Source organism: Eutrema salsugineum, unplaced genomic scaffold, assembly GCF_000478725.1.
Source record: "Eutrema salsugineum unplaced genomic scaffold, Eutsalg1_0 scaffold_1, whole genome shotgun sequence".
Classification (NCBI taxonomy): Eukaryota; Viridiplantae; Streptophyta; class Magnoliopsida; order Brassicales; family Brassicaceae; genus Eutrema; species Eutrema salsugineum.
Window position 1 is genome coordinate 6,256,081 of NW_006256909.1, and position 22,612 is coordinate 6,278,692.

Sequence of the window (22,612 nt, forward strand, 5' to 3'; positions counted from 1 at the left end):
TTTGCTCCCTCGAAATGGAATGTTCGGTATTGAACCTTACGTAAGGTTCAAGATCCTTCTATATTGTAAAAAAATTGTGAAAAAATCAATGTGTCGATTCCAACCCCCTTTTTTTCATAAAAATCTCTATATAGAGGTCAAGATCCTTCTATATTGTAAAACATAATACTGTATGAATTTAGCTTATTCAGATTCTATCTCCATATAGATTTACCTCAAAACGCCTCAATTCGCAACTCCCAAAATATCAAAGTAAACAAAAAAATAAGAAAGAGAGATGTAGTAGCTTTCAATCTGAAGACACAAACGAACCAAAAAAAATATAGTGGAACAGATCCGAAACAATGCCTAATCCTACCTCACCGTGGTTGATACAAAATCTACAAGTGAGATTATGTATGGTTTATCAGTAATCAAGAATCAGATTTTTTCAAAAAGTATATAACTCCTGTAATCTAACTCTGCCTTGAGTATCAAAACCAAGTCAAGACCCTGAGCTTTTCCTTTTCCTGTCTTCCATGTCTCTCCTTATGAGCTCCAACACCATTTCGTTCCATGTATCGACCGGTCCAGGCATGCACCAGTGCAAGCAGTCCTGTGGCGGAGGCCGTCCATCCGGTCCCCTTTTAGTGATCTTGTTTGGGTCCGGGTTCCTGTACGGACCAGGATGACCATCATGGCGATAGCCAAAGGCCTCTGTAATATCCATCAGCTTTAACTTATGCTTCAGATCATCCACGACTCCATCCACTGCTCGGTTAAACCCTGTCGTTTGCTTCTCGTGCATTATCTCCGTGAAACCGTTTTTCACTAGCTTCCCTGGAAGGATGGGTTCTACTTTCCCTGTGCATGAACCACCTGTGTTCCAAGCACCACCCTCGTAGTGATCAGGTGACCATGTTCTCACAATGGTCAAACCGGTGTAGTTCGGGTGTGTAGCCATGGACTTTAAGATTGTTTCAACTGATATTCCGAATGCTTCCACGTTGTTGACTTTCATGGGTTTTGATTTGTCTGGCCACCATAATTGGCCTCCCACTATCTCGTCCTTTAATATGTAGACAGACTGCTTTGCAAACCAGTGCCCTGATGAGAGGACAACCACGTCGAATTTCGGAAGAGCTTCTATTATACGCTCATCAGGAAGGTCCAGCTTTAGTTTTGTGACACCTTCAGGAGCATAATCGAATTTTTCGTTGAACTGATGCACGAGCCAGGATGACCAAATACGGGCAATCATTACTGATGATGACTTAAAATACCATCTCTGCATCTTTCGGCTCCCACGATTGACCGGTGTTTCAACCTGAAAACGGCAATCTACGTTAATATAATACATACAGTTTCCTGAAGATTAAAGCGACAAAAGTACAGTTTCCTGAAGATACAGGTTTTCACCATTAATTCAATTTTTCGAGACAAATGACCAAAATACTTGCCTGCCAAAGAAGGCACAACATGGACTCCATCTGGTTACGAGCTACTGAATCTCCTATAAAGGCCAGTGTCTTGCCTTTCATTAGGTCTAGAAATTTCCTGGCATCAAACCGAGGAAGGTCACACTGAGACGGTTTCCATCTCCAGTTCTCATATCCCTTGTCAGGTCTTCCATTGCCCTGGCAGTTCTGCATCTGCGTCAGGACAGGGCAAGAGTTGTTCGTGTACACAGGTCCCCCAGGGTCATAAAACCAGCTACCATGATACAAATCACACTCTACAAGCAATCAAAGATCTGAGTGAGCGACATACTAATAACAGAATGAGAAAACATGGAACAGTTAAATTCCTGAGAAGCAGAAACTGAGGTCTAACTATCAAGTAAACTGGATAGAAGGAAAAATAACAAGAACAAAGCTGTGAAACTGCATTTCTTATTTCAATACAACCGAACTTCTTAACTAAAATCCCCAAACAAAGCCTACAAATTTCACCCCCTAAAACGATATGCCGAGACATCCTTACAAACCGAGCCCTCACTGATTGCTCTCTAACCAATTCAAAACAGCTCTAATCTGCTATATTTTAGTACTAGGCTAGATACAGTAGATCTAGAGTTAGGAGTTGAGCAGCTGAACTTCTTCAAAGCTTATCGGAGATTAAAGCCATTGGCCATAGAAGTGCAAACTTAATGCTTTACATCCCCATACTAGTTTTTCTTTGTTTATACAGAAAATTAAGCTACCATAAAACAAGATGTTCAAAATAAGACAAAAAAGCTACCTAAATGGAAACTAGCGTGTTTAAGAGAACAGTACCTGTTTCTGCTGAAGCACTTTCAGAGTCATCATGTGGACGAGATGATTCATTTGGAGTGTCTCCAGCTTTGGAAACATTGGTCTCACTTTCACCTGATCCATCATCAGCCTTCTCAGACTTATCCAAAGAAACAGTATCCTCGTTTACTTGGGTCAAAGGTTTCTCCAACTTCCTATCACTATCGAAATCCGGCAGCGGTATCTTTGTGTCAACAACATCAGGAGAGACAGAGGTAGATTGAGAAGTCAAATTTTGCTCTGCAGTATAGATGTCGCTACTCTTGTCAAGGCCTTTTACAGTATGGTTGCTCAAAGATAAAGGGAATTCAACTTGTTCAGGAGTCCCTATTCCATAAAATATGCCACTAACTGAGGAACTGATTGGGTAAGAAAGACGTAGCAACAATCCGAAAACAAAGAATGATGCCAATCCGCAGATAGCAACTGCAATTGTAGACACCTTCCGAGGGAATCCGGCCACAAAATTAGAAACTTTAGGAGAACCCAAAGCCATGGCTTTCTTACAGAACCAGAACTATTGCAAGCAAGAAGAACAGAGCCTATTGGTGATAAGCCACTATCAACATTCTTCAAAAATGGTGTTGAAGATAAATGCTTTCGTCTTTGGCATGCAATCTTCCACTGAACTAAGCGAATTGTTGCTCAATTCAAGCGGGGTTTTTAACCTTCAAGCTCTGTATCACTGTTAAGATTCCTCCAATTGCCTTTTTCAGGATCGAAAGCACATGAATCTGGAAGAGCAATACTATGAGCAAGCCATACTAAAAGGGAAAACAAATATAACAACACCATCGATCTCACCAAAAACTACACTAACTATAAAATAATCTTAATCCAGAGAATCGATCTTCTAGAGAAAACTTAGAAACATTAATCTATTGCACATCTAATCCAGAAAATACTATGAATCCAGCTCAGATTCAGCTCAAAGAATAGGTAATCACCGTCAGATATTTTCAGAAAGAAAAAAAAAAGATCTCTTCACGGGACAGATCCAACATGAAAACATACGGAACAAAGAACAAAGAGAATCTACGAACCTTGAAACTCGGGAGAATTTTTACCAGAGAGGAGCAATGATCTGATCCTTGTCGTCTTGTTCGTAAAAGCGAGCTCAGAGAGATTCACAAGAAAACCTGAGTAGTGAAGGTGAAGGATAACAAAACAAATTTGCGAAATCAAATTAACAAAAGTTAGTTATCGACTTAAGTTTCAACCAAGTTTAATAATCTTCACCGGAAATAACTAAACGAAATTTAGTAGCAATAATTAAAATGTTTTCTTCTTCGGAAACGATCCGGAACAATCAATGGCGTCTGCGATCTCATCAATCGAAACGGCGCGTAGACGGCCACGCGATGATATGCAAAGTTACGGAACTACCCTTCGTTGCTTCGAAGGTCAAACATTAAATGCGTAGATTTCGATTTGTCGATCTCCGCGTTACTAACGACAATGGCCTTCTGCATTTTTAATGGTATAAATTACTGTATAAGCTTTGTATCAAATAAATGTACTTATTTTGATCAGTATCAACGATATCTAGTTATTTTACCTGATCCGGATAGTGGTCTCAAATAGTTTAATTATCAGAGATACGTATTCGGAAATAATTTACACAGTTTCTTAAAAACTTTCACGCATTTTGGGAAACTTTGAAACTATGTTGATTAGAGTATATATAGTTTCCGGACAAATATTAGCCATAATAGGAAATGGTACCGTAAATACATATGTTTCCATTACTCGAAATTATTAGCAAGTTTTTAGAATCTTATCACATTTTTGGGAATTTTCACAAATTTTGAAAACTCTCCCAAGTTCTTGTAAGCTTTTTTTATGTGTGTTTTCTGCACTGTTTATCTTTCCGTCGTTAATTAAAGATAAATAAATAAATATGTTTTTACATATGCATGTAAATCCTAAATTGCAGATTTAAACTTTAGTTACCTCTTAAATCTTGTTGAAGTTTATAAATCTTTCGTTGATCTACCGTCGCATGTGTTTTGGAGGTGCAAGCTCACCCAAAGAAACGTAGATGCTACATATTCACTGATGATCATAGCGAATAGTGACGAGTGTTTTTGAGCTTTGACATATTCCACAAATTTTGTGTGTGTTTATCCCTTTGATTATTTATTAATTCTTACAATTGATTGAATTTGTATCAATGAAATTTGAAAATCCATGTTTAGTCTGAAGATAGCAAACTTCTCACTAAATTAGAGACCACAAATTGGTTGAAAGTCATCAAAAGAAACTATATAGATTGGCAATATTTCCAAGACTTTTTATTTAAGAAAAAAAAAAGAAAAATCAAAGTCTATTGCCGTTTATTAGCGTCGTTGCGACATGACATTTATATGTTTTCTTCTTTTCTGAAAACCTATATCTCTCTTTTTTTTCTTTCTTTCTAAGAACCTATATCTTTTACCTACCTCAGATAAGATGAAAGAGGAACAAAATAATTGTTTGCTACATATAAAAGAAAAAAGGGCAAGAAAAATGATGTCCGCAGAAGTCTAGAAGATATGCCCAACGACTCGCATCTCCGCTAAATGCAGAACGGTAGAAGATACACAGTAGTCTGTGGTCAGGAAACAATCTATAAGATACGACCTTCTTCTTTTTGTTGACCAATTAATGTGCATGGAAGAAGATACTATTTTACATCTAATAAAGACATTGCAAACTGAATTTAGGTGGCGACAAAACAGAGAAGCTTCCTAAAATGATAAGGCTATATGATCTCTACGCGATTAGAGCCAACCATTCATTGAAAAAAAATACAAATCATCTACTTCGTTTCAATATTCTCAAGTCTAGTAGACGTAAATTTATGCATTGACTATAAATTTAATAAGCACGTTGACATTCATGTCACATGTAGGGTCGATTATAATATCTCAAGGTTCCTATTTTATACACAAAACAGGGCATAAATTTTTGAATGAACTATATAATTACAATACTATCGGACCTATACTATGCTATTACAATTTTTAATCCCACCAATTTTTTATTTAAAAAAAATCTATAGATCTGCAACAATCTAATGGTTATGAAAGATAATCGAACATGTGAAAAGTGGGGTTAAGCTCAAAGTTAAAAGATATTTTTACAAAATTACAAACTATATAAACCAGTTGAGCTGTTAAAGAGAAAAAAATGACAAACAATGTTTAATTGGAGACCAAATCAAAATTAAATTAGTTTTCTACCGTTGTTGCGTGGTATACCTCTTTTAATAAAACAACTTGAAACTGAACCAGTTGAGCTACGAAGAATAGTATTTTATTAAATTACTAGGTGTTTAGTCCGCGACTTGCGCGGGCCAAAAAGTTTCATTAAAACTTAAAATAAAATTTTATGTCATATATCAAAAAATAATTAGATCAAGAATTTAATACATACAAAATTAAAATAAAGCTAATCTATGAAAGTAATCATTGTCTAACATTAAAAACTTTAAAATCAATACTAATAATAAGTGTATGAAATCAATAAACACAAACTAAAATAAGATTAATATAAATTATTCATCTTTTTCTTTTTTTATCTTTTAATTTTTTTTCTCTATCATTTTCTTCTTTCTTTTTTTTGTTTTTTTGTTTTTTTTTTCTTCTTTATTTTCTATGTCTTTTTTTAATTTTTATTCTACTGATTTTTCTTTTTCACGTTTTCTTCTTCTTCTCCACATCTTTTCTTTTTTCCTCTCATACATCTTTTGATTTTCTTCTCTTCCAGGTTTTCTTCTCTTTCTTCTTCTTCTTCAATGTATTATTATTCTCTTTCTTCTTTTTTTTTCTTTTCCTTTCTCATTGCCATCGTCTTCTTTGTTATCGCCGACTTCCTATTCTTTTGGTGTTTTTCGGCTTTTACATCATCTTCATATTCTTCTACTTTCTCCAATTCCTCATCTTTTAAGGTTTTCATCCAATTTTTTCTCTTCCCCATCTTCTTCTTCTTCTACTTTGTCTTCTATTTTATTTTATTTTTCTCCTTCAACTGATTCTTATTCCTCTTCTTCCAATTATTCTTACTCTCTCCAAATTCTTCATCATATTTTAAAGATCTTTGTCTTATCTGTCTTTTTACTCCTCTCATAGTTTATATTTTCCCTTTTTTAATTTTTTCCTTATATTTTTGAGTTCTTTTTTTATCGTTATTTGTTTTCAAATTATTCTTCTTTATTGTCTTCATCTTTTTTTACTTCTTATTCATCTGATTTGTCTTCGTTTTTTTATCATATTTACCTTTTTCTACTTTGTCTTCTTCATCTTCTAGTTTTCTTCCATTTTATTAATTATTTTTTTTCACTTCCTCTACTATCTACTGGTTTTCTTTATGACTTCTTCTTCTGATTATCTTTTTTCTTCTCCAATTGGTCATTTAATTTTTTTTGTTCATTGTCTTCGACCTATCCGACTATCTTTTTATCTTACTTGTTCACTGTATTATTTTTTGTTCATATTATCGTTGTTTTCTTATTCTTCTCATTTTTCTTTATTTTTTAGCTTTTCTATTCTTTGTTTTATCCTTCTTATCTTTCATTGTTTTTGACTATTTCTTCTTATGTATTGTATTCATCTTCTTTGACTTCTTGATTTTTTTTTCATTCGGTTTTTTCTTCATCTTTTCTGTTGATTTTTTTGTTTTATTTGTCTGCCTCTTCTTCTTTGTTTTATTTTTATTGTCTTTGTATTCTCTAAATTCTTATTCTTCAACATCTTCTACTATTGTTCTTTTGCTTTTATTAGCCGTTTTTATCTTCTGTTTTTTACTTCTTCTTAGTCATTTTTGTTTTATCAAAACTTTTTTTTCTTTCTAATTTTTGTTTGTCTTTTTCTCATCTTTACATTCTTCTTTTTATTTTCTTTTTCATCGTCGAGTTTTCATCTTCTTATACTTTATTTTTTTCATCTACTATTTTTGTTCTTCTTTTTCTTTCAGTTTTCTTCTTCAACTTTGAGTTCTTCATCTCCTTATCATTTTTCTTCTTCACTATTTTGTGTTACCCATCTTGATCTTATTGTTTATGGTCTAGGACTTTTTGTTCATTTTTCCTCATTTTTTACGTTTTCGTCAACTCTATGTTTTTCTATATGTTTTAATTTATCTTTTTTCTCTTCTTTTTCTACTTCGTTTTTCCCTTTTTCCCTTTTTCTGTTTTTCCTCTGCGCCCTGCTAGAGTATTTGGCCTCTCTTACATTATTCCAAAAATAAACAGAATTTAGAAAGCCATATTTATAACAAACAAAAAAACAAAGGACTTAAAACATGTTCATTAGACAATGAAGATGATTTATGATATGTTGACATGGTTTTAATCACGTTAAGTAAGGAAGAATAATTGACAACACAAAACAACAACATATAATCGAGGAACACTACTACTGGTACTGAAAAACAGAAAAAACAATAGAAAAAATCAAAAATTAATTTATAAAAAATAAAGACGGTAAAAAAAACAACGAAAAACCGACCAATGTAGAAACCAAACCACAATTGAGCTTAAGATACATTTTATAAAGTAATATATTTATATATAGCTCTCAACTTAAGCTAGGATTTCCCATATCACATGTACATTTTTTTTTCCAGATAATCTCGCTCAACAGATAATTCGATTGAAATTATCTTAATATTATCAAAATAACTAAAAGTGGCAGCAAAATTTTTATACAAACTACGAAAATAAATTAATTAATTAAGGATATTTAAAACTTTATTAACGAATAAAGAGGAATTAGTTACCTAGATTGAATGAGAGACGTTATAGCGAAAAATTTACTTCGCATATATTATATATGATATGATTTTAAATATTTTTTTAATTAAATTCCAATTTATTAATTTTTTGTTATTTTCTATTTGAAATATTTTTTGATTAAATTTCGATTTTTAATAATTTTTATTAAATTTAAATGTTTTTATTAAATTTCGATTTTCAACAATTTTTTTAATTAATTTACGATTTTTAATATTTTTATTTAATTTACGATTTTTAATAATTTTTTTTATTAATTTATGATTTTTAATAAATTTTTTATTAAATTTAATTTTAAAAAATATAAATAGAGATAAATGGTAATTAGCCACCTAAGATTGAATGAGAGTGCTTTAATTCAAAATTTTACTATTGTTTATTATAATATATATGATTTAAAACCTCTTTAGAATCACTCAAAACCCAAAAGTCAAATGGTCTTCTTTCCCGTTTTGTTCCAAAGACAAAGACAGCAAGATTCTTAATTAAGAATCTGACTATAGACTTCGAGCTCCAGAGAGAGAGAGAGAGAGAGCGCTAAGTTCAAAAAAAAAAAAAAAACGTTGAAGGTCTAACAAAAGGAAACGAAGAATGAGATTCGGGAAAGAGTTTGTGTCTCAGATGATCCCAGAATGGCAAGAAGCTTACATAGATTACGCTTACCTCAAAACGATTCTTCAAGACATCCAAGCTTCTCGAAACATTTCAGATCCCAACAGCCAGAACAACAAACCTTCCTTCGCACGCAACCTAACTAGACGGTACAACCGCGACGCCTCGGTCTCTGATAATCACGGCATTGTGGTCAACACTGTGACTCGGGAGCTCGAGACGACTTACGAGACGGTGTTTTTGAAGGCTGGAGACTCTGAGGTTGCCTTCTTTAGAACCCTAGATCGAGAATTCAACAAAGTGAATAGCTTTTACAGGTTGAAAGTGGACAGAGCGAGGAACGAGGCTCTGTCTCTGTCCAAACAGTTGGATGCTTTGATTGCTTTCAGACTCAAAGTTATGGAGATGAACCATTCTCTCTCTGACTCAGTCTCTGTAGACATCAATACCTTAGCTTCTAAGATTGGATCATCTTCCAAGCCTGGAGAACACAGTGAGTTTCTCAGATTCTGTTTGGCTTTAACTTTGCTCTGTGAAGATTGAAAGTTTGAATCTTTAATTAAGCTTTGATTATTCAGGAGTGGCATTAGGAGATCTGATAAGAAACGAGGAAACAGGGAATAAGAATATTCTTGAGCGCATCAGGATGAACAAAACGCGGGAAACTCCTCTGTCCGCCATTAAAACAATACTCAAGGTCCAGAAGCAGGAAGAGCTCAAATTCACAAAAGATAATCTCAAGAAAGCCGAGGACCTACTTCAAATAGCGTTCATCGAGTTCTATCAGAAGCTTCGGTATGTTAAGAATTACAGCTTCTTGAACACTTTGGCGATTTCCAAGATAATGAAGAAGTATGATAAGGTACTTTCTACTCGTAATCTACAAAATTCCACTTTTTCAGGCCTAAGTTATCTGTTCTTTTTAAAATTTATTTGGTGGACTTCAAACTGTATGTCGAAATTTTATATTACCTTTTGACCATTTAGAAATTTTAAATTAGATAGTTTACAAACTTAAATCATATTAAATAAGAAAGAAGTTAATCATATATACAATAGTCCGTTGACAAAAAATATAAAGGTTGACAAAAAATTATATAATCATCCTTTTTCACATCTTTTTTGCTTTTAGATTTTCTCTACATGTTATAAATTCAAATAAATTGATAATGCGTATATATTTATTTAATTCGTATTTTTAGTTTATACTTATTAAGTTTTAGTTTAAACTTATCTGTTTTAGATTTATTTTCAATTTCTATGAATAAATAATTAACTTTAGTTTAAGAAATTGTATTATTGGAAATATTGTTGACATTTGTTTTTCTTTTTCTTTATGACCTATCTTCTCTTATAGACAGCCGCAAGAAATGCTTCGAAACTGTACATGGAAATGGTGGATAGCTCTTACCTCACTAGCTCCGATGAAGTAAGCAGATTTAAAATAAAACTCTGTCTACCAAAATCGGAAAAAATGCAACTTTAATATCAAAGCTTTAAACATCTGCAGGTTCATAAGCTGATGCTAAGAGTTGAATCTAGTCTCATTGAACATTTTTGCAATTCAAACCGGAGCCAAGGGATGAACCTCTTAAGACCAAAAGTGAACAAAGAACGTCATGGAATCACATTTTCCACTGGTATGTAATAACACTGCAATATCCAATCTTTGATATGTGTTCTTAGGAGTAATTCATCATTTTGTTCTGTTATTTTTCCTCTGTTTTCTCAGGCTTCTTTTTCGGCTGCGCTATTTCTCTCATTGTAGCTCTTGCTTTGATCATCCATGCCCGTAATATCTTGGGCACACCGGGACAAAGAACTTACATGGAAACAATGTTCCCTCTTTACAGGTAATATACAACCCAAACAGCCTCTCTCTCTCTTTGTAACATTAGTTCTTATGAGATACATTTCATTTTGCAGGTTCTTTGGGTTTGTAGTTTTGCACATGATCATGTACGCTGCTAATATCTACTTCTGGAGGCGATACCGTGTGAATTACTCCTTCATCTTTGGATTCAAACAAGGCACTGAACTTGGTTACAGACATGTTCTACTTCTCAGCTTTGGTCTTGGTACACTTTCTTTGTGTGCTGTCTTATTAAACCTTGACATGGAAATGGATTCTCAAACAAAAGACTACAGAACATTCACTGAACTTATTCCACTATTTCTCCTCGCCGTAAGCTCCTTCTCTCTCATTACAGTTTTACAACTCAATCCTTGTGTTTGATGAGATTGGTTTCACTGCACACTAATGCAGCTAGTGATGGCCATTACTCTTTGCCCCTTTAACATTTTGAACCGTTCAAGCCGATTCTTCTTCCTCGCGGTTCTGTTTCGCTGCATTGCTGCACCATTTTGCACGGTACCAACAACATCCTATGCTCCCGAGTCCACTCATCAAAAACATAAACAAAATATTAAGATAAATATCTTTCATTATTGCAGGTGAATCTTCCGGACTTTTTCTTGGCAGATCAACTAACAAGCCAGGTTCGAGAAAAAAACAATACTCAAAAACTACTTTCCTACTTATTTGATAGATGATTTCAGATGCAAAGGATCAATGTATAGGTTCAAGCATTCAGGAGTCTAGAGTTTTACATATGCTACTATGGATTTGGAGATTTCAGACAAAGAAGAGTAAACACCTGCAGATCAAACGATGTATTCACAACATTCTACTTCATTGTAGCTGTTATACCTTACTGGTTACGATTTCTTCAATGCATCCGAAGATTAATCGAAGACAAAGATCCGGGTCATGGGTACAATGCCATTAAGTATCTCTTGACCATCGTCGCTGCTTGTCTTAGAACAGCTTTTACTCTTAACAGAGGAGTTACCTGGAACATCACAGCTTGGGTTTTCTCAGGAGTTGCAACTCTTTACGCAACTTATTGGGACATTGTTGTTGACTGGGGATTGCTTCAAAGAGGATGTAAAAACACTTTCTTAAGAGAGAAGCTTCTTGTTCCTCACAAAACCGTGTACTACGCTGCAATGGTGAGCAAACAAAGAAACAATAGGAATATCCTCTGATTTTGTTTTTCCTTGCATGATGGTTAAAATTGTTGCATCATCTTCTTGGCAGGTCCTGAATGTTTTATTGAGGTTAGTGTGGTTACAAACAGTTTTGGATCTGAAATTTTCCTTCTTACATAGAGAAACTCTTGTCGCGCTTCTGGCTTGCCTCGAGATCATACGAAGGGGGATATGGAACTTCTTCAGGTAAGCTCCGAGACAGAGAAATGAATGTTGTTTCAATGGATGTATTACATAATAAAATGTTTTGAGAAGTCTTGTTGGTTTTGTTGATTAGGCTGGAGAATGAGCATTTGAACAACGTTGGGAAGTTCAGGGCGTTCAAATCTGTCCCTTTACCGTTCAACTACCAGGAAGATGTTGATCAAGACAATTAGCTTAACATGGTTTTACGAGCTTACCTTAATACACACTTAACCTAACTAGGTTACACACACAAAGTTCACATTTTTGAATACTGTATAAAAGTATGTTTAGTTTTTTTTTTTTCTCAAGAAAATATTGTTGGAAAATGCAAATACAGCCTTCCGTTATAATTGGTTTTTTTTTGGAAAGCAGGTGGTTCTCACATTGAGCTGGAAAGTCTACCTACATATGTGTTTGGTTTGCAGGAATTTTAACGCATCAACAATATTTCTAACTAAGTGGATATTTCTGTTCAACAGTCACTAGGGTTTACAATCTATATGAACAAAACCGAAAATATAAATCCAAAAACCAGGTGGGTTGATTGATTTGTGTAATCTAAGTTATCTGAATCTAAAATCCGGATTAAACAGCCATAGCAGTGACAAAAGTGGATTTCAATTTTTTTATTAGTTAAAGTTGGTAAAAAAGGTATATTTTCTAGTTCATTTGCAATGCATGAGATGACCAGTTATGGGCCTATTGAAACTTTGAATTTATGAAGGCCCAGATAACGCTTCGATTGGACAAACAAACGATCGAAATCCCTCGAAACCGCGAAATCTCGAACCGCCGATCTTAGAAACACGTTATAAAGCGTCTTCAAAAAACCCTTCGTTCTAGGGTTTTAGTCTTCATAACACAGTTGCCGCTTCGATTCGAAAGGGTTTATCGACATCTAGCCGAAAATGGTTTTCTGGGGTTAGTTTCTCTGTTTCATTGTGTTCTATGGTCTCGCCGTTTCTTCGATTTTCCCAGAAAGCGATTATTGGTTCTGATTGTGTTTTAAACATTTGCAGGACTTGAAGTGAAACCTGGGAAACCTCAATCTTATGATCCAAAAGTTGAACAAGGGAAGGTTCACGTGACCCAGGTATAAGCTTGTTCTTGTTTTATGAAATCCCCTGGAATGTAATCCAAAGGTCGAACTAAATATATATGTACATTCATTATGAATTTGATTTTGAATAGCTCGTTTAGACTGATTCGGGAGCTGTAATTGCTGATGTATGTATCTATTTCCACCATTCAGGCAACTCTAGGCCAGGGTTTGGGCAAAGGAAGCAGTGTGATTCAGTGTTCGAAAGGAGACAAAACTCCGATTTACTTGTGTTCATTGTTGCCCAACAAAACCGAATGCTGCCCTTTGAATCTTGAGTTTGATGATGATGACGAAACAGTTGAATTCTCTGTGACTGGTGACAGAAGCATTCATCTGTCTGGTTACTTGGAGGAATATGATCAGGAAGATGATGATTCGTATCCTTCCGTTGTTATTAGTTTCCTTCGCAAATGATACCTACTTTTTTTTTACTTTCTTTCTTTAATCCATCTGCTAATAATCTTGAAAGTTTTCATTGCGACAATAGTAGAGATGGAATCGATATCGGTGAAACTGAGTCAGACGAGTCGTCTGACTATGACAGTGAAGAGGAGCAGATGGATGAATTTGAGGACTTCCTTGATAGCAATCTTGAAATGTATCGGCAGTCTTCTGCCCCAAACAGCGGAGGTGCTTTCTCTATCCACAGATCTTAATCAGATTTGTAGCAAGCACTTTATAATAGTATTTTAGTACTTCACTCTTGTCTTATAATTACAAGGTTTCAAAAAGATATTGATAAGATGATGTAGCTTTTCAAACTTAACCGTGAATTTATGTGCAACGGTAGCTCCTTGGTGCTGTTCCCCTTCTACATTCGTGTTTTTAATATGCATGATTTGTTATCTTAATGTTACAACAAACTGAATGATATTTGTACTAGTTGTCATTGAGGAGATCGAAGACGAAGAGAAGCCAGCCAAAGATAATAAGGCAAAACGACCCAAGAAGAAGAGTCAAGCTAGCAAAGACGAGAACGCAAATAAACAAATCATTGTCAAAGAGAGTGCAAATGCTCCAGTCCTGGAAAGCGAGGATGAAGACGGTTTTCCCATTCCCAAAGGAGAAGCACCTGAGTCAGAGAATAGGTCTGGTGAGAAGATTAACTTAGATAGCAACAAAAAGCGGAAGGCCAAGGCTTCTGAGCAAGATGGTGTAGAAGAAAGGTACCCTTCTCTTTGATCTCTACTGACGCTGACTACATTTAGCAAACACATCATTTATTGGCAAGTATTGTAGGGAGTATAAAGTTGTTTGTAAAATTCCTTTCAGTCTAAACAAGAATAAAAAGAAGAAAAATCAGAAAGAAAAGAAGAACGTGTCAAACGAGGAAGCTGATGAACAAGTGCTTACGGGAAATGTGCTGAACAAGCAGGAAACCAGCCAAAATTCTCCAAACCCGAAAACTCAAAATGGAACTGTAGACAATGCCATGTGAGACCTCTTATTTCTTGAGTTGAAGATTTTTTTTTTTTGTTTTTTGGATAATAGAGCGTATCTATGTCATTTGTGAAATTTCAGTATAGTAAAAAATAAGTCACAAGTAAAAAAGGCTTTGTGTCATGTATACAACGGTTCTTTACGACCTTTTCTCATCTTACACACTTCTGTGTTTTTAATGAAATTGCAGGAATGAAAGCTCCAAGACCCCAAGTAAATCTGCTGAGAAGAAAAATAAGAAGAAAAACAAGAACTTAAATGGGGAAGCTACAGTGGAGAGTAAATCCGTTTCTAGTAGTGTTGAGAAACCAAAATCAGACTCAATAGAGCGGAATCAAGTGAACTCCAAGGCTTCTCAAGAACGGACATACCCAAATGGGCTCATTGTTGAAGAGTTAGCCATGGGCAAACCCGACGGCAAGAAAGCTACTCCTGGAAAACAGGTTTGCGCTCTTAATTGTCATAAAATGCATATTATTACTGGATATATGTCACGTAGATTATCCAACGAGGTGGTAGTGTGATAAGGATGTGGGTATTCAAAGAATCCACATTGGAAAACTAATGCCTTATAAAACCCAACAGTACCCAACCCCTTAAGTTGTGGTGAACTCGACCCAATGGTCTTTGTGGGCTTGGTTTGGGGACAAATCCTATTTGAGTGCATTGATGTTGTTCCTTAGCTTTGCTTTTTTTTCCCAAATATTCACAGCTCATGTGTTGTCTCCGAGTGCAGGTTAGTGTCCGCTACATTGGGAAACTTCAGAAGAATGGGAAGATCTTTGATTCCAACATTGGAAAAGCACCTTTCAAGTTCCGTCTAGGTTAGTTTTTTGATTCGATGCAAAAGAAATTGGTTGACAATTACAAAGTCTGTGACTGGTACATGATACGAATGCGCTTGTTGTAACATGCAGGTGTTGGACAAGTCATTAAGGGATGGGATGTCGGCGTTAATGGTAACCTAATCTCTTTCTGGTTTTCTTCACTTTGTTCAAAATGTGTATCTATGTCGCGTTTTGATCTCAAGTTTTTATTTTTGAAATTCCACAGGCATGCGTGTTGGTGACAAAAGAAAGCTTACAATTCCTCCAGCAATGGGGTAAATCAATTGCAAATCGTTTTGATTTATCTTTTCTTTTTCTACTCGGCTTGTTTTTGTTGATTGTGATGTTTTTGTTTTAACCTTTTGATGGGATGTTGGTTCACAGGTATGGTGCGCGTGGTGCTGGTGGCCAGATTCCTCCTAACGCTTGGCTGACGTTTGATGTCGAACTGATGGATGTTAAGTAGAACCGCTCTTGAGTTCATAGAAACCTTTCAAAGACTGAATCTATGATATGAGGATTTTTGAAGTGTATTTGTAGCTGCTAAAGATTGAATCTTTCCTCCTAACTCTTGAATCTTTTTGAGAAAAGGATTTGTGTTTCCCATTCGGGCATAACATTTGTTCTTTAAGTTGTCTTGTATTGTGACTTGTGAGAGTTTCTCAAATTTTGATGCCAATTAGCTAGTTCTCGCTTCATTGTTTTCTCTTCTTGTGGCACTTGATTTAATAACAAAAATTATAGCCATACCTACTGAAGATCTTATTACCTTGGCTTCATATACCAAATTGTTTAAAAGCTATATCCAAATTCTGAATTAATCATCCTTACTTACATCCCAATTTGAAATAGTGGAAAACCCAAACAAAGGACCAAGCAAAAAAAAAAATTCTTTTTGGAGCCATTAACGGACCGAGCAACTTCAAGCCGTAGATCTGTGTACAGATTGCATCACTCTGTTGGTATTAGGCTTTGACCAAAATCAATATCTTTTTCTTCGATAAGCCAGCTTTTTCTGTTTGCTTTTTGGGTATGGCTTTCACTTTCTAGTAATTAATTTTCACCGGCATTTCACTAGTTTACAAAACACAACCCCAACTATTTAATATAACTGTTTATCTGATTTATGATTTGCTGCATTACACGTATTACTAAAATTTGATACTATAACCGGTACAGTCATGTGCAACTGCATAAACTAATGAAGACAATGATCTTAATACTTTGATCCATGATTTAATAAAAAATGATCAATTATTCACTTGTGAAAGTCTAATCAAGGTTGTTCTACTCCAGGACAAGTCAAATCAAAGTCATTTTGGTACTGATTGAGATGACTCACTTTGACCGGTTTCTTGTTCTGCAAGTTCTTCTGACCATAGTCATACCTTTTGGCCAATAAAATTAGTGAGTATATTTGCAGGTAACTTTGGGTTTTCCGTCGCCGGTTAGTTCACATATACCGGTTAGGTCACAATTTTATGTGATATTATTGTGTTGTTTGGACTTGTAATTTCTTAGATTTGGTGTTCAATAAGTTAGTATGTGAGGGGACTGTGAGTTGTGCTTTGTTATCAATTATGAAGCGGATGTTCATCAACAAAAAAAAAAAGCAAGATGTTCTACAAGAGCTTCAACCTTCTTATTACAAATCAGCATAGATTCTACTAGAGTTTCAGAACAAGGACTGATTACATATGAAGATTTTCATCATTTTTCTTAACCTAAGAGACTCCCTCAAAAGGTTTTTATGATTTTAAAGAAACCAGAGTTTTCAGCTATTTTGCACAGAAGACACTGTGAAGCAACAAAACATAACTTTATTTTTTTTTAACCGTGATTCTCTGTATCAGAGGAGATTAAGTTGTGGTTTCGCATAGCTGAAGTGACCTTCTTAAGTATCTTTTGCCACTCTGTTTCATCCCCTGTTTCACACGATTTCCACTAAATGGTTACATTACATATACCAACTTTTCATAATACAAAAAAAGATGTGAATTTTATTAATTACCTTGGTGAGCTCCTCCATGAAGCTTCCTTCTAGCTTCTTTCAAGAAAGAGACAACTTTAGGATTCATTCGGTTATCCTCCTGTTTAAGACAAATGTCTCCAACTTTTGCAGATGTAACCTGGTTAACGAAAGGACCTTGGTTCCAGTAAAGTCTGAAATTGCATCCACACAATTCGTTCCCTTCCTCGTCTCGACCATGCTTCTCCCTCTCCACCTATCAAAAAAACGTATAAAAGAATTGAGAGTCTCAAGATTATCAAACCGGGATTTCAAGATTTTGGGTCAACTCACCTTAACAACGATGGCGTCGTAGAATTTGACTTCTCCGGTGACGGAAGGACACGTGGCGCAGACTTTGGTGCCTTCAGAGACCGTAGAGCACTCGTGGTCTTGCATCTGGACGGAAGTAGCACGGAACCTCTCCTCGAACTCTTTGATCTCGTCGGAGTTCTTGAAATCGTCCGGCGGATAAACCTCGTCGTACTCGCCGGGGAAGCCATTGAAGCTAACCACCAAAGAGTCGCACATCTCCCACACACTCACTCCATACCAAGCTTCGTCCTCCGGTGATCGGAACTCAATTTCCGGCCAGTTCTTGTTTGTCAGATGGTCGTCGGAGAAATCGCCCACGAATATCGTTGAGCTACTACCACTCTCATCAGTCATTGTAAAAAATGGGAGATTTTTTTGTCAAAAGTGATGACTATGGAGGTGGAGAGATGAGTCGATGCCATTGCCCCATGCACGTTACTTTAAAGACCCAAAAAGTAAGCTCTGTATCAATGTCATTTTCTAATGTCCGTTCGTCTTCAGTTGAAAAAGAGTTTCGAATTACGTTTTTGTCCCAGTTTTCATCGGGAAAACTGCTATTTCCTACCCGAACTATGAAAAATGGTACCGATTCATATCTGATAAATTTAAATATGTAATTTCATACCTGAACTCTTGAAAAATAAACAATACATACCTGTATTATGTATTTCTCGGCGAATATCAACATTGACCAAAAACTCGTTAGTCAATTCTCTTATTCTGTTAACGGAGAAACGGTCTGCGCCACGTTGGCTGCCCCGTTGTCACGGATTCTGAAACGATGTTGTTTTAGAATTCAACGAAGAAGAAAATCCACAGAAAACAACTTTCTCCCTTCTAAAAATGCTATCGCTTAATTCTTTTTTTTTTAACCTTGAATTTAATCAAACGACGTAGTTTTGAATTCTGAAATTCAAATTTCTTATGTTTAAAACGACATCGTTTCAGGATCCATGACAACGGAGCAGCCAATGTGGCACAAACCATTTCTACGTTAACGGAAGAAGAGAGTTGACTAACGGATTTTTGGTCAATGTTGATATTCGCCAAGAAACACATAGTACTTTGACGAATTGTCTATTTTTAAGGAGTTCATGTATAAAATTACACACTTAAATTTCTCAGATATGAATCAGTACCATTTTTCATAGTTCGGGTAGGAAATAGTCGTTTTTCCCGTTTTCATCTTTAGAAGTTCCAACGTTATAGTCTTATGAATCCGACAAAATACAAGTGATGAAATGATGGATGAGATGTTTTGCTCATGTGTTTCATTATTTGATCTTGGTGAATAAATTAAGGTTAAAGTTGATATTCCAACTAGCAGTATGCCATTATTTTCTCTAGAAATGTCTTTCAAATTACTAGAAATTTTTATCATTTAAAAATAATTCTGAATCTATTTTAAATTCCATGATTTAACCCTCTGGTATGTTCAATCTATTTCGGTGACAGACCACAAAAATTCAATTGCTCGAATACCAATGTAAGACGTTATTTAATACGAAAACATTTCAATCAAAATTCATACCTTATCTCGTTTTAGTGATGTAACTTGTCCAGGATTCATCGTAAATCGAACGTAGAGTTTGTGGAAAAGAAATCACAAACAAAAATCAATCACTTGTCACAGTGTAAGTGTTCTTCCGGTTATTTCTTCGAGCCTCTTTTTTTCTCTTTAGAAATCAAACTTCTCTCAAATTCTTATGTCTCACACATCTGAAATTCTGCAAGAAAAATATACAAAGAGATAAACAAGAGAAACTGTCATAGGAGTTAATAAAATCAGATGTTAGAAAAAAAACAAGAGAAACTGTCATGGGAATTAATGGGAAACTGTTACCACAATAACTTATCATGTGTGACTAAACAACATGAGTTTAGTGGGAAGTTACCACTGTAACTTATCCAACCACTGGTTAACTCAACCACTTACATTACATCCAACAACTTAACCAGATGTATTTTAAGAATTTCAGTGTGATATATATGTGTGAATATTTTTAAATTGGAAAAGCAAAGTGAACTTTCTTGAAGAAGAGTTTTTGCAATCGTGAGTTTGTTTCTAACATATTGATACTACAACAATCACAAGAGGAAAGAACCTAAAAGATAGGAGCTTCTAAACATTCTGTGTTAACAATCAACCAAAATCTGAAAACCCATCACCACCCTAACAAATCCGTGAAAAAGAAACAGCACGATCATCATCAGCTCGGTATCTCATTCTCAGATTGGCTATCCCCTCCAAACTCTTCGTCCTCACCTTCTAATTCATCGTCATCTTCTTCATCCTCCTCGCCTTCATCTTCTCCCCCATTTCCTCCTGCTCCTCCCGGGATAGAAGAGAAGGGATCCTTGGCGTGGTTAACCGAGTTTGTGTAATAACTGTGAACCGCACTAGGTGTGTTCTCATGCTGGTATGAAGCAGTTGGTGCAGGAATAACAACAGACTTGTTGAGCCTCTCGAATCTTGCCTTCCGTTCTTCTGCTGTGATGTTAAAGGAGATGGAAGATGGTTGAGCACCGAATCTTTGCCGTCTTTCTTTTGCTAGCTGCAGCTGCGACTGCTCCTGACCCGCTATAAAGGTCCCTACCATTACCTGTAAATAAATCGATTTCAGAACACAAGAAACTCATGTTCCAAGACCACATTAGATCTGGACGTTTGAACCAACCTGGACAGGACCAGCAGCAAGAAATAGACCAGCGAGTCCTCCACCAAAGACACGACCGTCTGGTCCTGCTAGGCAAACACTCATACCACCAGCTCTACTTCGAGTTCCTCCAGAGTCGTTTTGCATAAATGAACCCGTCAAAGAGAGAATCTCAAAACGACCCTGATCACAATAACATACACAACCCAAATACATTTGAAGGAAACCCAATAGAGAGAAGTTCATTATTCATATATCTATATATATATATGACAAGAGAGAGAGAGAGTATTCAGACCTCATAAGTTAGAGTACCACCAGATGTCATAGATTGACGAAGCGTAACATTGGAGATGGGACCATTTGCTGAGAGGATGCAGATAGCACGAGATCCTTGTTGAGAGAAGGTCATTATCTTCATTGTCACATCCTGCACAAAATCCATGTGTCAAGAGATCAGCTAATGAATTGATCATAGTTAGGATATTTGAAGTGTGAACCACAATGCCTATGACTATGATCATATCACAGACGAATATTCAGAAAACCCTACCTCTCCAGCGTTTACAGTGAGCACATGAGGTGTAAAGTTCGCGCCAACAAAATCAGCAGCAGTTCCTACACCTGCAAAATTGGTATCAACTGAATCCAGAGAAGTCAAAATCAGAGCTGAGACAACAAAGCTTTAAGATATTCATTGGCACAATGAAATGCGATGTTATGAATTCATGTAACAAACACAAGACGAGGATTTCTCTTAATCGGAGCTGTATTCACTTTTCACTCTAACTGTGGAAATTTTTGGGAAATGTTGTGATGTTTCTGTTCGAATACTTCCCTAAAGTCGTAGCCTTTACTTTCTCTTCACTATGACTTGTGACTCAAAAGTTCACTTCTTATTCTAACATCGTTCGAGTCAAACCAAAGGCAGACCCGTATAGATCCATATGAATCAAGTAACTAACAAAACTGCTACATTTCTAATTTTGAACAGACAACCATCGAAGGTTCCAAAGAGTTTGTCAAAGCATGAGAGAGATTACCAGGACTTCTGTCGAATTGGAACATTTGGGACTTCTTGAGCCATCGATTGGACTTGCCGCGTCCTCTTCCTCGTTTTCGAGGAGGAAACTCCGACGACAGTGGAACGGAGGAGGAGATTGGCATCGGCGAGAGAGTCACCGCGAGAGTCCCGTCGGGATTATACTTTCTCGGCCTTCCTCTCTTCTTTTTCAGCTCGGAAGAAGCGGTCTCCGGCTGCATTGTTAAGCTGAACGGAGGAGCCGCATTTTCAGCCACGGCGGCGGCGGAAGAAGTGATGGGTGGGGCCGAAAACGGGTTAGGGTTATCGGGTCGTGGTGGGTCCATTGGGTAAGCATCAGAAGGAGCAGCTTCATGTTGTTGCTTCAATCCAAAACTGGAAGAGTTGTTGTTGTTGGTTCCTTCTCTCTCCTCCATACGGACATAGATCAGTGATTCTTGTAGGGAGAGATTCCGACAAGTGAGTAGAGCCCAGATAAAATTTCAAGATCCCTCTGAATCTTTGTGATCACAAAAGATTAAAGCTTGTTCTACAAACTGTGTAAAGTTAAGATTCAGAGATGAGAAATAAAAACAAGATGAGATTTGCAGGAGAAATGTTTTTGGAGAAGGAGGAAGATCAGTAGTAGCTTAGGACAGAGAAAAAAACAGAGCTTCCATGGGAGGAATCAATCTTAATTTCAGAAAATTCGACCTAAAACATCCATAATTATAAGCAAAGAAGAAAGATCTAATTTTTTTTTTTCTAAGTGGGTGGTTTAAGTTGGGGGAGAAATTTCTCAACGGGTGAGGTGAAATTAGGGTTTTGGCAAGAATAATGTAAGGAGAAAAAGAAAAAAAAAACCAGATAGATATTATAATTTTATTATCAAGAAAAAGAAAGAGAGAAAGAGAAACAAGGAAAATGTGTAACTGTAGATTTATATGATAATCTAAAAAAATCAACACTTAATTCGAAACCTGGTTAAGGGAAAACTGTTCCGGTCTGGTAATCTTGGTTGATATAAGTTTATACTACTATAGCATAAGATAAAGTAACTTGGTTATGGACCAAACAAATGGTTTGGTTAGTCAACTAATGGTTTTGTATTTACTTAAATTGTAGTAATTTTTTCCATCGGGGGATATATTAAAAAAAAGGAAATAAAAGAGCTGTAAAGCAAATGAGCAAACGTAACGTTTGAGCCATGCCAAATTGCTTTTTTTTTTTTGGCCTACAACCCTATATAATAAACATTAAGACAGAGACATATCACTTTGGTCTAATCTCGTTGACTAAACATAAAAAGTTTGACTAAAATTCCTCCCTAACTCCCACAAACTCTGG

The 22,612-nt window shown here is 35.8% G+C and overlaps 5 protein-coding genes across 9 annotated transcripts; 2 read left to right on the forward strand and 3 right to left on the reverse strand.

Annotated features, from left to right (window-relative positions):
• Positions 1–214: 214 nt before the first annotated feature.
• LOC18030360 (protein trichome birefringence-like 18) lies at positions 215–3,625 on the reverse strand. The gene is made up of 4 exons (XM_006413251.2): positions 3,317–3,625; positions 2,256–3,007; positions 1,440–1,714; positions 215–1,306 (listed from the first exon to the last, which is right to left on the reverse strand). Exons 2-4 carry the CDS (start codon positions 2,767–2,769, stop codon positions 485–487), a joined length of 1,611 nt encoding a protein of 536 aa, XP_006413314.1. The 5' UTR covers positions 2,770–3,007; positions 3,317–3,625; the 3' UTR covers positions 215–484.
• A 5,012-nt stretch (positions 3,626–8,637) lies between these two features.
• Positions 8,638–12,086, forward strand: LOC18030361 (phosphate transporter PHO1 homolog 4). 4 transcript variants are annotated; one of them, XM_024149760.1, is made up of 11 exons: positions 8,638–9,155; positions 9,262–9,520; positions 10,016–10,087; positions 10,169–10,298; positions 10,391–10,511; positions 10,585–10,843; positions 10,925–11,029; positions 11,113–11,157; positions 11,239–11,670; positions 11,759–11,895; positions 11,987–12,086. In XM_024149760.1, the coding sequence occupies exons 1-11, from the start codon at positions 8,638–8,640 to the stop codon at positions 12,084–12,086; spliced, it is 2,178 nt and encodes a 725-aa protein (XP_024005528.1). The 4 variants fall into 4 exon arrangements, with proteins under 4 accessions (XP_024005528.1, XP_006413315.1, XP_024005527.1 ...); XM_006413252.1 differs by having other exon boundaries at positions 8,638–9,151; positions 9,237–9,520; XM_024149759.1 differs by having other exon boundaries at positions 8,638–9,151; positions 9,240–9,520.
• Positions 12,087–12,708: 622 nt separating this feature from the next.
• Positions 12,709–15,962, forward strand: LOC18030362 (peptidyl-prolyl cis-trans isomerase FKBP53). Its single transcript, XM_006413253.2, has 11 exons — positions 12,709–12,816; positions 12,915–12,988; positions 13,148–13,374; positions 13,488–13,627; positions 13,881–14,163; positions 14,270–14,431; positions 14,628–14,880; positions 15,174–15,261; positions 15,355–15,396; positions 15,491–15,539; positions 15,649–15,962. Exons 1-11 carry the CDS (start codon positions 12,804–12,806, stop codon positions 15,728–15,730), a joined length of 1,413 nt encoding a protein of 470 aa, XP_006413316.1. The 5' UTR covers positions 12,709–12,803; the 3' UTR covers positions 15,731–15,962.
• A 1,061-nt stretch (positions 15,963–17,023) lies between these two features.
• LOC18030363 lies at positions 17,024–18,150 on the reverse strand. Its single transcript, XM_006413254.2, has 3 exons — positions 17,567–18,150; positions 17,276–17,489; positions 17,024–17,189 (listed from the first exon to the last, which is right to left on the reverse strand). The coding sequence occupies exons 1-3, from the start codon at positions 17,939–17,941 to the stop codon at positions 17,095–17,097; spliced, it is 684 nt and encodes a 227-aa protein (XP_006413317.1). The 5' UTR covers positions 17,942–18,150; the 3' UTR covers positions 17,024–17,094.
• Positions 18,151–19,618: 1,468 nt separating this feature from the next.
• LOC18030364 (AT-hook motif nuclear-localized protein 3) lies at positions 19,619–22,070 on the reverse strand. Of its 2 annotated transcripts, none has more exons than XM_024150037.1 (5): positions 21,288–22,070; positions 20,798–20,868; positions 20,543–20,674; positions 20,266–20,427; positions 19,619–20,190 (listed from the first exon to the last, which is right to left on the reverse strand). In XM_024150037.1, exons 1-5 carry the CDS (start codon positions 21,700–21,702, stop codon positions 19,798–19,800), a joined length of 1,173 nt encoding a protein of 390 aa, XP_024005805.1. In that variant the 5' UTR covers positions 21,703–22,070; the 3' UTR covers positions 19,619–19,797. The 2 variants fall into 2 exon arrangements, with proteins under 2 accessions (XP_024005805.1, XP_006413318.1); XM_006413255.2 differs by having other exon boundaries at positions 20,798–20,886.
• Between the last annotated feature and the right edge of the window lie 542 nt (positions 22,071–22,612).

What these genes read in the sequence shown, in the direction of transcription:
- LOC18030361 (XM_006413252.1), top strand. Translation starts at nt 8,638, where the DNA reads ATGAGATTCGGGAAAGAGTTTGTGTCTCAGATGATCCCAGAATGGCAA. An exon ending in TTCCAAGCCTGGAGAACACA is followed by an intron (nt 9,152 to 9,236) that starts GTGAGTTTCTCA and finishes TTGATTATTCAG; the next exon opens with GAGTGGCATTAGGAGATCTG. An exon ending in GGGATATGGAACTTCTTCAG is followed by an intron (nt 11,896 to 11,986) that starts GTAAGCTCCGAG and finishes TTTGTTGATTAG; the next exon opens with GCTGGAGAATGAGCATTTGA.
- LOC18030360 (XM_006413251.2), bottom strand. Translation starts at nt 2,769, where the DNA reads ATGGCTTTGGGTTCTCCTAAAGTTTCTAATTTTGTGGCCGGATTCCCT. An exon ending in AAGTGCTTCAGCAGAAACAG is followed by an intron (nt 1,715 to 2,255) that starts GTACTGTTCTCT and finishes GATTGCTTGTAG; the next exon opens with AGTGTGATTTGTATCATGGT. An exon ending in TGTTGTGCCTTCTTTGGCAG is followed by an intron (nt 1,307 to 1,439) that starts GCAAGTATTTTG and finishes TGCCGTTTTCAG; the next exon opens with GTTGAAACACCGGTCAATCG.
- LOC18030362 (XM_006413253.2), top strand. An exon ending in TTCTGCCCCAAACAGCGGAG is followed by an intron (nt 13,628 to 13,880) that starts GTGCTTTCTCTA and finishes TATTTGTACTAG; the next exon opens with TTGTCATTGAGGAGATCGAA. An exon ending in AAGCTACTCCTGGAAAACAG is followed by an intron (nt 14,881 to 15,173) that starts GTTTGCGCTCTT and finishes CTCCGAGTGCAG; the next exon opens with GTTAGTGTCCGCTACATTGG.
- LOC18030364 (XM_006413255.2), bottom strand. Translation starts at nt 21,702, where the DNA reads ATGGAGGAGAGAGAAGGAACCAACAACAACAACTCTTCCAGTTTTGGA. An exon ending in TCACTGTAAACGCTGGAGAG is followed by an intron (nt 20,675 to 20,797) that starts GTAGGGTTTTCT and finishes GATTTTGTGCAG; the next exon opens with GATGTGACAATGAAGATAAT. An exon ending in GTGGTACTCTAACTTATGAG is followed by an intron (nt 20,428 to 20,542) that starts GTCTGAATACTC and finishes TATTGTGATCAG; the next exon opens with GGTCGTTTTGAGATTCTCTC.
- LOC18030363 (XM_006413254.2), bottom strand. Translation starts at nt 17,941, where the DNA reads ATGACTGATGAGAGTGGTAGTAGCTCAACGATATTCGTGGGCGATTTC. An exon ending in ACGACGCCATCGTTGTTAAG is followed by an intron (nt 17,490 to 17,566) that starts GTGAGTTGACCC and finishes TTTTTTTGATAG; the next exon opens with GTGGAGAGGGAGAAGCATGG. An exon ending in TCATGGAGGAGCTCACCAAG is followed by an intron (nt 17,190 to 17,275) that starts GTAATTAATAAA and finishes CGTGTGAAACAG; the next exon opens with GGGATGAAACAGAGTGGCAA.